The sequence below is a fragment of the Gordionus sp. m RMFG-2023 genome, chromosome 4, assembly GCF_954871325.1.
Source record: "Gordionus sp. m RMFG-2023 chromosome 4, tfGorSpeb1-WG-v2, whole genome shotgun sequence".
Lineage (NCBI taxonomy): Eukaryota > Metazoa > Nematomorpha > Gordioida > Chordodea > Parachordodidae > Gordionus > Gordionus sp. m RMFG-2023.
In genome coordinates, this window is record NC_088778.1 from 9,298,684 (window position 1) to 9,315,422 (window position 16,739).

At 27.4% G+C, this 16,739-nt stretch overlaps 2 protein-coding genes across 2 annotated transcripts; both read left to right on the forward strand.

Annotated features, from left to right (window-relative positions):
• The first annotated feature begins 51 nt into the window (after positions 1 to 51).
• LOC135928904 (biogenesis of lysosome-related organelles complex 1 subunit 2-like) lies at positions 52 to 4,723 on the forward strand. Its single transcript, XM_065465356.1, has 4 exons — positions 52 to 198; positions 240 to 359; positions 404 to 508; positions 4,551 to 4,723. Exons 1-4 carry the CDS (start codon positions 108 to 110, stop codon positions 4,580 to 4,582), a joined length of 348 nt encoding a protein of 115 aa, XP_065321428.1. The 5' UTR covers positions 52 to 107; the 3' UTR covers positions 4,583 to 4,723.
• Positions 4,724 to 8,810: 4,087 nt separating this feature from the next.
• On the forward strand, positions 8,811 to 13,108 carry LOC135927938 (uncharacterized). The gene is made up of 3 exons (XM_065464217.1): positions 8,811 to 8,941; positions 10,113 to 11,687; positions 11,811 to 13,108. The coding sequence occupies exons 1-3, from the start codon at positions 8,848 to 8,850 to the stop codon at positions 13,052 to 13,054; spliced, it is 2,913 nt and encodes a 970-aa protein (XP_065320289.1). The 5' UTR covers positions 8,811 to 8,847; the 3' UTR covers positions 13,055 to 13,108.
• Positions 13,109 to 16,739: the final 3,631 nt, after the last annotated feature.

The following is a 16,739-nucleotide window of genomic DNA, read 5'->3' on the forward strand; positions in this document are numbered from 1 at the left end:
TATCTGACAAATACTTAAAAAATATATTTATGTCAAAATTATTTCGAACTACTGAGTCCAATCATACAGGTCATTTTATAGTATCTTCAATATAGTGGTTGGTTACAATGGATAATAATTCTGAAAAAGATAAAATTAAATTATATTCAGAGCAAACTTTTTCAAAGATAAAGAGTTGTATAGAGAGCGAAATTTTACGTAATTAACAATTAAATTTTTTGTAATCCTGAAACATTTAGTAGCTAATAAAGAGACTGACGTTCTTAAGAAAGCAAACAATTTATTATCTCAAAAGTATAATCAAATGGAAGCATCACTTTCGAAAATTAATGATTTTTCACATGAATTATTAAAAAAATGTAATCAATCTTGTGATTATTATAAATATTTTTTTTGATTGAAGATAAAAATGTCATGCCCCTATTACAACAAATTGATACTTTAGAAACAAATATCATCGCTTTAGAAAATATTGTCTTTAAACTACAAGATTATAGCAAGCAATTAGGTTAACAAATTTTAACTGATGAATTTTTTTCTCATAATGCATTTTTTTTAAATTTAATCCCATTAATATCAAATAAATTTACTCTGTCTTTCACACTACTCAAGATTGCAATTAGTTTTATATTGAAATTTTAATGTGAATTTTAGTGCAACCTAATTGATCATTTGTTATGCAAAATGAAAACAATGCATTTTATATAATATTGTGCATAATGATCACAATTTATAAGCATAAAAATGCAAAACTGAAAATGCTCAATTAGGTTATGCTATTAGACAATTTGTTAAAAGAAAAAATTTAAGAAAATAATTTGTTTAAACCCTCACAATTAAAATTTTTAAAATATTATATCCAGTAGAAATCAAAATAACTTTGTCTTTCTTATACCAGAAAAACTACTTAATCTGTAAAATTTTGGGAACAGGAAGCAACAGGGAAATCAAAATATTTTATTTTAAAAATTATTTTTAATTTTATAGTAATAGTATACACCTTTATTACTTTTCCAACTTTAAATCTTTGGTTAATAACCTCTACTGTTCTCAACATCTATTATATGAGCTTTAAAAGAGCAAACTTGGTTCTGAAAGTGAGTGATAAGCATAAAAACTTTGAAAATAAATTAATATAATATTGTTAAAAAGGGCAGTATATTTACATAATATAATAATAATAATAAATTCTGTTATTCATTTTAATTTTGGGATTTGTTTAATAAATATTATTTGATTTATGCAATCCACTTTCATAGAAACTGTTTCTGAACTTTAAAAAGGCATTTAAAGTTATGACATTATATTTTCAAGTAGGGCTGTGCTGATCCACACATATTTTTATCCAATCCGATATTTTCTGATATTGCTTCAAAACCAATCAGATATTTATACTGATTTTTAATCACCCCCGTTTGAACCAAATGTAATTAAGAAATCAATATTTTTTTTGCAAAAAATCGAATTATGAATTTAATTTAATTTTTTTATTTATGCAATTAAGATTATAATAAAAAATATATTTAATAATATATCCATTTTATGTTGGTATGAATTATAAAATTGTAATATTTAATATATAAAACTATAATATATTAGATTTTTTTTAATAAGAGCCTCGAGATTTTCTGGGAATAAGCTTCTACAATATGGACTATCTATATCTCCTGCCATACTGAAGACAGACTCAGATGATTCTGCAGATAACACATTTTGCAAAATTATCTTTTTCTTTAAATATTTTCATAATTCAGATACCATATTTAAAAAAATTCTTTTATTTAAAGTATAAATAAAAAAATTGACGTTATTTAAAAAGATTTAAAATAAATAAAACTTTGGGTGTTCCTTGTTATTTTTATAAAAAAAAAATTTAAATACTATAAATCTATCTTAAAAAAGAAATAAAATTTAAAACAATTAGTTAGAAAATATAATAATGTAAAATAAATATACATAAAATAAAATAAAATAACAAAAAAAGAAAATTAAAGGATTGGATCGATTTTTACAGGTATCGGCCCGATCCTATATTTTCGGAAAACGCTAAATATCGGTACCGATCCGATATTTAATATCGGCACAGCCCTATTTTTAGGTAACATAATGAGGTCAGCTAGGCCTGAACTGGCTTGGGAAATTTTCTATTAATTTTTTTTTACCTGGCCCGTTAAATATATTTTGTACAAGTTGTTTGGCCTATCTTGCTAATGATTTTTTAGGAAAATAGACAAAATGAATTTGCCTAGTTATCAACTTTAAAAACAGTTTGTTGGGCTGCACCAATTTCTATCATAAATCTAATTATATTATTATTTTTACAAAGTAATGCAAAATGTGACTGTTTAATTTTTAGAGTACGGTTAACAGCTATAAGTATATTACTAAATAGTAAATACACAATTAAAGCTAGGTAGTAGTAAAATAAAATATGGAACAATTTTGAAGATATATTTAATGATAAAGATCTTAAACTCTATACTGTTCAGTTCAGTGTAAAAATGTAAAACAATGCTTTAATATATTTTAAAAATGTAAAACTTAAAATAACTTAAAAGAAAACAATTATAAATAATACATAACTATTAAAAAAAATTGATAACATATTTACTAATGTACCAAGGATATGCATATTTTTGACTTTCTAGAGATGTCTTAAGAAAATGCCTCAACATTTTATTCATATTGTCTCTATTTATGATAATATTTATTGTAGAAATATTATTCCCATTTAACTATTCTATCAAGAGATGTAAAAATTTTGATAAATTAAATTAGAACAGATTTATTGAATAAATAAATAGTCATGTTATAAAAACTGATCTGCCACCACAAAGAAATAAATAAGGCATAAAGAATTTTTGGGATGTTAAAAAACGATTGTGGATGCACTAACAATTCCTATATCTACACCAGAAATAAAGATATAACTGATTCTTATTTTTTTTACTTTCTTCACTAAAATTTTAACACCCAGACAGAATAATATTCACCCATGATGGAGAACCCTTTGTTAGATTCACTCATATATTAAGAACCTATATCAGTAATGTATGAGGCTAAACAAGGGGTAACCAACATAAGGATTGGCCTGTCATTTTATGGCTAAACGCTAATAATGCACAATTTTTCTCATTTAGTTGCCAATAGGGGTGTACCGATACCACTTTTTGGAGGCCGATTCGATCCGATATTCCAGATATTAAATTGATATCGGCCGATAACCGATCCGATATCATATCTAATTTTGTATTTTGTAAAGATACCAATGGTTTTAATTTGTAATATACTTTTTATTAGTATAACATCTATAATTTAACCATAACTTATGTCATTTAAATATATTATAATGATCAGTTATAGTTTATATTCAATTCTATTGCCTAAAAGTATATAAAATATATTATTATAAATCACTTTTATATATAAGTAACAACATTAATCTATACATAATAAGTAATAAACAAATATATTATGAAATTTGAATAAATATTTAAAATAATATTTAACATTATTATATCGAAGATTTCTTTTTAAAAATATCAAAATTTCCAATTTATCAGAAATCAGCCTGCGACGATAGTAACTGTCAATATCACCAGCTTCACTAAAAACAGATTCTGAAGAGATTATCGCACACTTTTATAAACAGAATGCGCAAAAAAATAACAATATGGCAGAATGTTTATTAATTAATTATTATTATTAAAAAAATATGGATTTCGATTTTATTTATAAAAAAAATGATTTTAGATATAACTTTTTAAAAAAAATTTATAACATTTTATTTTTGTTAAGGACGCCATTTTATATCGGATCGGATCGGCAAATTTTATAATATTGGCTGATGACCGATATTTTATAATAGGCGAAATATTGGCCCTATCCGATCCGATAAAAAATATCAGTACATCCCTAGCGGTCCGTTAAGGCCAAAACGATAATACTTATCGTAAGGAGATTACTGATTTTTCGCGCAACCGAATAAGTAAAGAAACGATGAAGGTAGTGGTATTTCACTGGCGGTTGCCCTCCCACTTATCCTACACCCTTCACGTGTCTTCACATAGTCGGAGAGAGTTAGTGTGAATTACAGGGCACACTGAACATCGATATTTCGAATGCACTTTGCGGCTCGGAGTTAAACTTCGAGCCTCGCTCGTCTGAGGGTCGTTAAACAAAAATTTTTACGGTCGTCATTTCCCCAATTGTTATGGTTTTAAAATAGGCACCAGTTGGAAGAGGTATATAGTAGTTAAAACATTTTTCAGAACTACATTAATTTTAACAATAAGGAAGATGTACTTACATAACTTTCTGCCAAATTTTTAATTATTTTTTAAACAAACTAAATGTGCTATATCTTAAGCCACCCTCCCCTAGCCCTACCTAAGATCGAGCTTTTTTAAGAAAATATTCAATAATTTATTTTTCTCATATATATCCTTCATTTCTCTTTTTGCTCCAACTCATTTTAGTAAATATTCTCGTAAAATATATTATGATGCATGTGAATTAATCTTTTCGTTTTATACCAAACAAACTTTTAGAAACTACATTTAAGCAAAGCGAAAAAATATGAACATCCGGTTATTCAACTGCCATTTAATAAAACAACATTTGATTTTGCCATTCAAATGAAACAACATACAAACAACACATAATTTATTATAATTAATATAGTATTTATTATATAATATAGACCATAATTTATAAGATAAATATAACGAATATACAAATAAAAATGTCTTTTTTTATAAATTGCGGGTAGCAGGCCTGTCTTATACTTCTAAGCTTTTAATAAAATTCTTAAATAAATAAAATCATATTTAATTAACAAATTAAGTCTATTCATTAAATTTTTTTCCCAGCCAAGCAGGAAAATAATTTTTAAATGATATAAATTGTTCGGAGAAGATATGAATAAAACGAATAAAATTGGCCTTTTATTTAAAAGTTTGTTTTTACTATGATCTTAGTGTTAACCCGCTCATTCCTCAAAAAGATATTATAGACTACCAGTTTTTCGAGCCCGACTGGCAGTAATAAGTTAATCAGAACTTTATATTTAATAAAATGTTTTTATTTCGATTTAATACTTGAAACTTGATTAATATGATAGGGGGGGGGGGTATCTGTAATGAATATATATAAAAAAACTAATTTAATAAGCAAAATTAATTCCCACAAAAACATAATTTTATTGATAAACAACTCTTTCTAATTTTGATGCCATCATCAGTTTTTTCGCAAATTTAAATATAAACATTAAATATCTTGGGATTGAGGATGTAAATATCTCATCTTGTAGGACTCTTGATGTAAGCTGGAATTGGTCTGTAGGAATTTACTAAGACTAGGTTAATATGAGATGAAAATAATTGAAGTCACTTGATCTCTTATTTTTTAGTACCTTGTGAATAAGATGAAACAAGAGATAAATATATTTAAAAAATCAGATACCTGCAGAAGTACTATTTGCATGGCCCGGCTTGGATTATTTTCAAAAAAATTTTCTGCCCTACCAGGTTTTAGATTTTCAGCCCGACCCGGGTATTTTTAAAAAAAATCTTAGGCCTGGCCCGAGTATTTAAAAGAAAATTTATAGGCCCGGCTCCGGTGTATTATAAAAAAAATTAAAATACTATTCGTGTCTATAGGTATCTGTTAAAAATATTAGTAAATTTCACGAAAATGCTCTTTTTGAATTGTTAAATCGAATTAAAATATATTTTATTACTATAATATATGATGTATAATTTTTTTTAAATGATATGAGTTAACTAGGATGATTCCCGTTCTCATTTTTTTATTGTGATTGTCAGACTAGTGTTATATATAGAGATCTGCAAAGATAGGCTCGGCCTGAGCTTGGCCCGAACGGGTTTCAGGCCGGACTCGGGCCTAATTTTATTTAAAATAATGGATTCGGGCCGGGTCTAATATTTAAAAAAAATTTTAGGCCGGGATGGGTCGAACCTTGGAAATTTTTTAAATATATCTAAATTTATCAATTTTATATTGAATCTTTATGTAAAATAAAAATATTTGATTTATTTATTGAAACTAAACGACATATAACATACATATGTCTTTTATTTTGAGTAATTATAAAAATTAATTTATATATTTAAATAAATTCGGGTTCGGGCCGTGCCGGCAAAATTTTTTAAAAAAATTTCGGGTTCGGGTCGGGCTTACAAAACTTTTAAAAAAAAATTTCAGGCCGGGACGGTCTTGAAAAATTAGGCCCGATGCAGAAATATATAGATTCACGTCATTGAGTTTCATCCCTTTTCGTTTTGGGAGGGTAATTATTTTTTTCAAAAAAATTGTTTTCTATTCCTTTTTAATCGGGAAAAGTTCCACAATCACTACCTCCTGGGAAATCCCAATCAAGATTTTTTAAAAAGATTTTATGCAGGGATCCAAACCATAACGAATATCGATTCAAGTTTAGGTTTCAAGGAAAATAACGGCTCAGGTTCGGTTCGTAAAAATAGTAATATAGGTTCGGTTTGAACGTTTAAAACCGGTTTAAGCTTTTTTCACATATAAACTTATTAATATGTAAAGAAAAGAACATTTTTTTAAAATTTTATAACTATTCTCAAAAAACTATTATTGAGCCGAATACAATAAAAATATTTTCAAGATTCTCACCAGTCAAATTATATCCATAAGGTGGTAGAATAAATTCTAATGTTGAGAACACTTCTATATGCTAACAAATTGAGTAGCTGGCACCATCAAATAGCAATATAGAAAAATATCTAAAGATATACTGATCCTAATCAGTCAACTGATTTTTATCATCTCTAAGAGAGTATAAATTTTAATTAGGTTCATAGGGATATTTAGAGGTTCGGTTCAGGGTCGAGTGTTTTTTAACGATTCGGTTTAGGTTCCGTAAATAATATAGGTTTAACGAAGTGTTAGAGGGCAACCTATCTTTAAAAAGGGCTGATTCAATAATTTAGCCAGAATATTGCCTAAGCCTCGAGATTTCGAGAATAGATGTCTAGAACTTTGTGCCATCTATGAGCAAAACTACAGGCTTGTCTAATATTTTTCTGGATAAAATATTGAGTAAGCCGTTTTTAAAAATCTCTAATCTAGTTGTTTAACAAAGCTAGTTTAGATTCTGTTTGAATCTCTGATTTTATGTAAAAAAAAATTATGTTTTTATCTAAAGATTTCTATTTGATTTTTTTGATGAATATATAAAAAAATATTTGGCCTCGTTTGAAATGTCTAATTTTACTGCCAAGATTTTTTTTAAACTTTTAATAGAAATGCCAGAATAAAAAAGAAAGTTAAGATTTATGAATTTATTGATCTTTTTTTTGTTTCTGCTTTGAGATGGATAGGAATGTTCAACGGCACCTTAAATAGTGTAACCCCGCTCTTTTTAGTTGTAGGCAATTCAGGGTTTTGCCATGTACCTTGGATTGTACCCTGCTAATGCTTATTTATCATAAGTATTTGAAGCATAATCAACTGTTCATTCTATTCCGACGGCTTATTGCGGGAAATGATATAGGCATTTCAAACCATGTAGACTTTTCTTGCGAGATTAATACACCACTCAAACTAATAGTAGATTTAATCGGGTATTAAACGCATGATAATCATTTTTTTATCATATCGTCTATTATAGAGCACTTTCGTATAATATTAAGCAACTTTCAAAATATATAAGTTGTGCCGGTGTCCACCTGTCTCTAGTTTTTGGTCTCCAAATATAGATTCGCCAGTTTTTCCAAGAAATATACAATAATTTTATAAAAAACGGCTAATATTTTTCTCCGTCCCAACATATGTTTTCATAAATAAACCTTATAACTGTTTAACCGTATCTAACTGAACACCAGCTCCTTAGACAATTCATGCGGTTCATTTACCCACGTTTGAAGACAATGATTTGTCTTCGGGAAGCACACGAATTAATATTTTATTAATTATTTAGGCATGTTAAATTGGAGCATATAAGCCATTTAATGTTAATTTTTTAGATAATTTGTGAAAATTAGCTGTAAATTCTTGAAGCGCGTCAAGCTGGAGCTATAGATAAACTATGTTATACTATTATTAGATTGGCAATAAAAAACATTGATAATAAATATGGTTTTAAGTTTTTTAAAAAAAAGAGTTTTTGAAGTTATTTATTTAGATTAAATACATGCGCTTAGTTAATTTTTTTTTAAATAAATAAATTATAGGGAAACACCCTGTATTGGAGATTCCTTAGTAATTTTTTTAAAAAATAATAAAGATTATATACATTTATATTTAAAAAATTTGAGTCCACGTCTAATTATATTTGCACTTAATTGATTACCCAGAATTATCATGAGCCGAGTAAATTGACGCTAGCCGAAATGACTACCTCGAATCATCATGGGCCCAATTTATCGCGCCAAATTAACTAGTTATTATAAATTAATGTTCTTGCTATTTTCACGTCAATGAATGTTTTATTTCAAAAAAAAAATTCATAATTACATAAAATAATATCATTTTTTAAAAAAAATTTAAACTCTCATATTTGCATAATTTATATTGATTTACGATCTCTTTAAAATTTGTTATTATAAAAGTAACGCCATTAATAACAGCGTTACTTTCAAAGACGTTATTTTATACTCTTTATATTTTAAAAAATACATCCAGCACACATACTAATTCATCAATTTAATTTATTTATTTTTAAATTTAATTAAAATTTCTCATGTTAAAACGCGTAATGGTAGATCAAAATTTTATCTTGTTTTATAAAATTGTAATAATACATATTTTTTTTAAATTATATTTTGAACTCATTTTTATAAAAAATATATTTCTTGAATGCTATTCGTCTTAATTTTCTATATTCGATTTATTGTCATATGTATATTTGTACAGACTATAACGGCTATTTTGGATCAAGTCTACACCCCAGGTTATCATGGTTTTTCATAAAATGGAATTGAAAAACTTTATAATGTAAAAAATGTTTTATTTACCTTTATTTTTCAAAATTAACATTTTTTAATGAGCATAATATTTTCTATTATGAAAACATAAAAAATCAAATCGTTTAACTTCTAAATATTATTATGAATTCAAAAATAGTTACAACTTTTTATAGAAGTCCACATTACCTGGCCAAATGGCATATGCTCACTCCCATTAGGATACTCTTATATTTATAATATATATGACACCGCCCCTCCCCCGTCTATAATCGTCCATGATTAGAGGAGACCAGGGCTCGTCGGCCCAAGAGGCTTCGGTTCAGCGGATTTTATTTAAAAACCAGACATGTTTAGAAATTCAAATTACATAATGTAATAGTCTTGTATAATATATATATATTTGAGGCGAAAAATATTTTATACCACTAGGTTATTAAAAAATTTTATGATAAAATATATTTTTTATGTAAAAATTAAATTGTTTTTACACCACAATATTAGGCGGCATTAAATTATTAAGAGTTTGAAAATAATAAAATTGACATATGAAATTTTAATCCCCTCTTTTCTCATTTAAGAAAGTTTTATAATCATATATAAAGAGGTTTAATTATATTAGTAACTAGGGGTTAGTAGACTCAGGGTTACTCGGATCAATCAAATTATGCTTACAAACCATATATTAAAATAATTTATGTAATAATATAAAATAAAAATTCATTGGCTTCTATTATATAATTAAAAAATAAAAAAAATTATTAAAAACTTTATACATTATTAAATATCTTATGGGAAAACTTAATAAAATAATTGAATCTGCAAGCCCCGGGTTTGGGTTGGCGCAAAAAAAACCTTTACCAGAATCAATCTTGAGAAAATATTAAAAAATATTTGAAAAATTTGTCAATGGATAAGGTTAGATAAATGTTTTGGCTATCTCGTGGTATTTTGTAAATTCAAATACAACAATTATTTTCGTACCTATGATGATTTTGACAAAAATTGCCACAACTAGCCATGGTCTCCACTAGCTAACAAGTTTATAAAAATATAGAGCGTATATAAACAGAAAACTCAATTCCATAATTTTAAATATTACTTTGTTATTTTATGTGATATTTTTTATATCAATTCACACAACTGTATTCTCGACAGATAATTGTAACATAACTTTGACAAGTGTAGAAGGTAATTTGAAGAGGATCCAAATACTCGTCGATACCTCCAATAACGCACATTTATCTTTTGTTTGTTTAATACTGTTGGAAGCAGAACCTGATCAAATCATCCATCTGTTCTTTAAAGATGTCGAATTTAGGAGAGCTGGAAAATCGTGCGACTATGAATTCCTTTCTATAAAAGATTATAAGCGTACTAGACATAACGATGGCACAACTAATAATTACCATATGAATACTACAAGGATAGGGGGAAATGAGGAAGGAAAATTTTGTTCGTTTATAAATGGGGGTAAAATGTATTACTATTCAGAGTATGACACCGTAAAAATAACATTAAAGAGAGATCTCTTCGACATCGATAAAACGGCTGCTTCGTCATCTTATTTTAAATTTCAATTTATCTACCGATTTGTAAGCAATAGCCGAGCCCAGGTTAGGCATGGAAGTTACGAATTTCCGAAATTTCGGGGAAAACATATTCCTTACACTTATTGCGATAAATTATTTGTCGGTTGCGAACCAAGTCAAAATTGTAGAGTTCAATCTCCGGGGTGGCCTGGGACTTATTTAAGGAACATCACCTGCAAATATTACATACTAGGTAATCGGGACCCTTCAAAGTCATCTCACCTTCTGATATCAGGTGGAAATGGAATCAAGTCCAAAATTATTTTGCCCAGACCTGATTTATATTATACTAATTCTAGCATTATCCAAAGCCTTGAACGAAGAAGATTTACGAATTGTCGTTCTGATCGATTGGAAATTTATGATGGCTTAACACCCATAATGTCGAACTTGATTGTTGTTTTATGCGGAAATATCAAATTTCCAGACATCATAACTCGGACGACCGATATATTAATCGTGTTTAAAAGTGCGTTTGAAGAAAAATTTGGATATACCGGGTTTGAACTGATCGTTCAAACTATAAAATATAACCCAGCTATTGGTTCGCTTCTACCGGTGCCGTCTATTAATGATTGTTATTTCGTTATAGATGCCTCTAAAACGGAAAGCGGTAAGTTTTCGAGTTTAAGACATTGGGTGAAACCTCGAATGGCTTGTATTTTAAAATTTGAAGGTGTTAAAGATAAACACAGAGTACTTTTACTATTTAATATTTTTATCATGAAACTAGACATTTATAAGACCTTAGATGGAAATTCAACTACTTTATCGAGTAGTAATAGTAATTTTTGTGATAGAAAAGTGATTTTATACATGCAAAACATTCCATTCAACTTGACCCGTGATTCAGCATTCAACTCAGATAAGGCCATATTAATTTGTCCAGGGGAAATCCCAGATAATCATGTTACACGAAATAATGTAGATTCTATCGAAAATTCAGCCATCCTCTTTAGTTATTTATCCGAAAAACAAGATTCCTACATATATTATTCTGATAGCCATGGGGATTTTGACGGCATGAATATAAATTTTGTAGGATCTTTTATATTTGTTGACGTTTCGGACCCAATTGGTAGTCGACGCAAACAAGGAACCGTTTGCGAATTTATTATCGATCAACAAAACACACACCATGGTAATTAAAATTTTAATTATATATATAATTTTTGAGATAAATATTTAAGTTTTTAATTTTAGCTCAAAATTGGGCCTAATGTGTTTTATGAATATACTTTCAAATAAATAAATATTTATGTAGGTAAACATAATGTATCATTGTTTAATGTACCACTAATTAGTCCCAGGAACGAGTTGTTATATGGGTTGGGTTTTAACAACGATCTAAGGTGTCGGTATGTATTGCGAGCGAATCCCGGATATCAAGTAGCATTAATTTTAAAAAGTTTCAAATTTGATAAAAACGGATCTAGTACACAATGCACAAGTTATTTCAATAGAACATCCATGACTTATCAATGCCTGCTCCAAAATCCTTCAAGATATTTTAAAATATTTTCTGAAGAAGGAAGGGAGCTAGGGTGTTTTTGTGATAATGTAGAGTATAGGGATATCGGGTTACGCCTTTTTCGTAGATTGCCAGTATTTAATCTAATATTTGTTATCAATAACATCGAATATTGGGAGGGAAAAAGCTCGATAGGATTTCTACTCGAATACAGTTTTTTAAAGTCTACTTTTTGCCCACCGTTTACATTTTTCGCACAAAAAACGAATGGAAATCGGGGACAGTTTCATTTTCCCTTAAATCAGACAAACAATTATAATAACTCGTCCTACAATTCCACTCATTACGACACAACCGGTAATAACGATTTTACGGAATTCAATCAATTTCAAACTAATACTTTATCGTGCCATTGGATAATTGTAGTAAACGATCCTAAATATTATGTCTACTTGAAATTAATCAGATTGGATCTGTTGGAAGATTGCGGGAAGGAAAGTTTATTAATTTATTCATTAGGGTCGCCGTTTCCCTTTAAACGTATTTGTCATGATAACAATAGGAAGACTTTGTTGGACCTTTTTTCACTTGGTTGGTACAGTTGGTCTTCTCATCAATCCTCAAATTTTATTTCCAAACATAAACTTGTCGATAATAATGAAACAGCACGAAAAGCTCCACAAATTATAGTCGAAAAAAACTCAATTGTGGTTGAAATGATTATCGATCGGACTAACATATTGAATGCAAAAAATGAATACAGTTATAAAATACTGGCCAATTGGATATTGATAAAGAAACCTCAACCCATAAAAGTTTGGAATGAAAAATATTACGAAAAAATATATAAAAAGCCACAGTCTAAAACAAATAAGGATTCTAGTGACGATTCATCGTGCGGATTTAAATGTCCGGGAGCTTGTATCGATAAAGATTTCGTGTGCGATGGATTTGCCGATTGCCCTGGTTATCTTAATATTAGCAACTCGCCGGAAGAACGAACATGCGCAAACAGAGTTTATAATAAAATGCTATGATTTTACTATAAATATATCAAATATTGGATAATAAAAAATTTGTTTTACTGGAAATGGAATTATTATTTTAAATTTAGGCACTAACTCCATAATAAATTTAAAAGTTTTCACTTTTGGAAAATCTTTGAAGAATCAGTTTGAATCTTGATTCCTTTTTTACTCATAAAAGAGATGACCACGAAATGCGTTGAAAGTAATTTTATGGGAAAAAAGTCGAATTTTGTTCTCTTGGAAATGATTAAAAGTTTTCTAAAAAAACAAGTTTACAAGAAACGGATTTATGTGATCTATTTAAAAAAGATAATACTAAGAGAGACAAGTAAATTAATTAGTATGGCTAAACATTGTAACCTACAGAAAATTGAAAATATAAGCTTTAAAAACATGATAAAACACTTAAGAATGAATAGAAAAAATTAAATTTAAAATTTTTAAAATTTTTAAAAATACAAAAACAATAAAGATCCAAAAAATGATAAAATTTAAATATAATAAAATATTTAAAATACGACAGATAAAAGTTGACAAAAATGAGAAAATGTTTTAAAAAATAAAAATCGGTAGAATTATATAAAGGTAACCGGAAAAAAAAATTAAGTTATAAAGTGAAATTATGTAAAATAAAAAGTATACTGAAGAGTACAAAAATCTACAAATTTGAAAAATAACATATTCCAAAATCTATTTTTTTTTAGAAAACCAAAGTTATCTTTAACTGAATTTAAACAGAATATTTGATTTCATATTTTTTTCATTTTCAGTGTATATTAATAAAATAGATGGCAGAGCCAATTTTTAACCCAAAAGTCTTGGAACATCCTTCTAATATAATAAATCTTGAAATCGACTTAAAACAAAGTAGTTTTATTTTGATACATTGGGTTACCATGCGGGTCGATATGATCTGCTCATGATGCCCATTAATTCGTCGGTCCATAGATCAATGGTTGAGTTAGGCTTGAGGTCTTGTTTTTGGACTCAAACCTCGTTCAGTTTGCTTCCATACAGACCCAATAGTATTTTAATAATACTCACTGGTTAGTTTTAGAGCCGGATTTGCCTCCAACAAATTTTTGCCATTTACCATATAGAGTGAATAAGGTCAATGACCCAAAACAGTGGATAGGTAGTTTCGATTTGTCCGATTTTTTGATGCGGTTGCATCATCTAAAAGGGTGGTTCTGGGGTGTATTATTTTATTAAAAAATGTGTTTAAGTTTAATATTCATATTTGATTTTTCTTTATCGTTATCAATTTGTTTCCAGTTTATATTTTGAATATCTTTCATTAACCTAAGACGTCCAAAGCAGTTTTTATTACTTTTACTTTACATTCGTTCCAGTTTATGTAAAAGTCTTAAGATAAAAATTTAGATTACGATTATTAGCCCCCCTCCCTTCCCCCTATTTTTCATTCAGTCCTTTATAAGTATTATAATAAATAAGTAGAATATAATATTAATTGTAATAGGCATATACCAAATTAATTTATAAACAAAATTTAATTAAATAATATATACTACGTTTTTTATTTATATTATATCATCATAAAAGCGGATTTCTAAAACTTAAAACTATAATTTTTTTTATTTTTAAAATCATGTTAATTTATCTTTCGGATTTTATGAGTAAATGAGACCAAGGATTAGTGGCAATATTTATTTCTCGTGATTATTAAAAGATTCAAAGATTAACTTTAATAAAATTAATATAATCTAAATTTTTTGTGTTTACTATTAATATCTTATAGTGATATAGAATATATTAATACAAATATCCTCCAAAGTCCAAACCTGAACTATTATTTATACCCGAACAAGTATTCGTTTCGGTTCAAATCTGTAAATATTATAAACCTATAATTATACAATTATTTAGAATATTATATATAAAAAAGGAATAATAACCTTTATAATATAATCTTATGTTTATAAGATTTTACATTAAGATTATTATGGCTACCTAAACCTTAATCAATCATTGCCTTCATACTCATATTTATTAATATTTAAAGATAATGATAAATAAAATTTAGTTTCAATTTTTTTTATGTGAATATGACTAAAAGTTTAAGGACATCTACAAAAATTTTTATAAATTGACTGGGTAAGTTTTTCGCTAACAAAAATAATATCGAATTAGATATTCAACAAAGTAGATTAAAAGTGTTGTTTTAAAATAGTTTACTTATTCTAAGTCTCCCCTTTTCCTAGTTCAGGTTGTGGTAATATTTTTGACATTGGCTCATGCTCATGCACAAGAAAGATAAATTTTATTTAAAAAGTTTTAATGAAAACATATTTTATATCAAACTCTTATTTATGATTTGTGTCAAAAGAAAGGACTCATTATTTTAATATTGATATGTTTTTTATAAAAAATATGTTTTTAGTCATAATTCATGAAGCGATTCCAAAATCTATCGAAATCGTTAGAAAGAATGTATAAAATATCTATTGAATTCATTTGAAAGGCTAGAATAAAACACATTCCATTGCCAAGATTTGTAATATTTTATTTTGTGGCTTGGAGATTTGATTCAAAGTATAAATGATAAAATCCTAATAGTATTTTTTATTTTTTATTAACCTAGATTTGATATATGTGAATAATACAACAATAATGTTCTAAAAATCTTAGAAAAAAGGTGCCGTTTTTTATTTGATTATATTTCTTTGATAATTCGTTTGTCATATGCCGACTACGATAAATATTATACTTTACTCATTAATTATAATATTTCTTTATAGAAAAGTGGGTAGGGTTAGTTATAAAATTAAATGTTTATTTTTAATGGAAAATAAATATAGTTTTTAATCTGGTAAAATGATTTTAAAAAAGTTTAAGATATAATAAAAAGGAATTGTATAAAGATTGGAGGTGAGGGAGGGGACTAAAATAATAAATATCTAAAAATATAGAATTCAGAAAATTTTAACAAGTTATTTATGATATGACTCAATGCAAATACAGATAACAAACACAATTGATTTATTAAACCGTGTTCTAGAAATGAGTAGCCATAGAAAAGAAATATGAGTCCCAATTGTCATTGAGAAAAAAATTAGATATTGATAAAATTGTGTGGTCGAAAAATTTAAAAAAGAGAGTTAATCGATCCTGGCCAGACTATTCATAAATTTTAACATGCCGAACCCTATTAAATAGTTATAACATGAGCCGTGCAAAATTTTACGGGCCATGCTGGGAAACATTTACAACAATTCTAAATGGCCCAAAAATGCTAGGCTTTACTAAAAAAAAAATTAATCCCCTACTCCCTTGCCCTCCCTTCTACCCTCCTTAATACCTTTAGCAAAAAAAAACTAAACCTGATGATAATCTTAAAAAACCACACTTCCTCTCCTATTTCTCCTTATCATATTTCAATGACGAGCTTACCTCAACCCCCCCCCCCTACTGTATTATAAATATATACCCTTCGACAATAAAATCTTGATAAATATTTTAAATAAACTTTGCACCATCTAAAGGCATTGTCAAAAATTTTATCGCAACTTTTACAAAGGAAAGAGGGAATAGTAAAAATTATTTTGAAAAAAGTGTTTAGTTCTTGAATATTTCATTTTACATTTTTTTAGAAACCTTAATATAAAATATTATTTATTTAGAAGATAAAATTTAAAAACACAGTTTTAAAAGTTCTGGAAAAATTATTTGGATA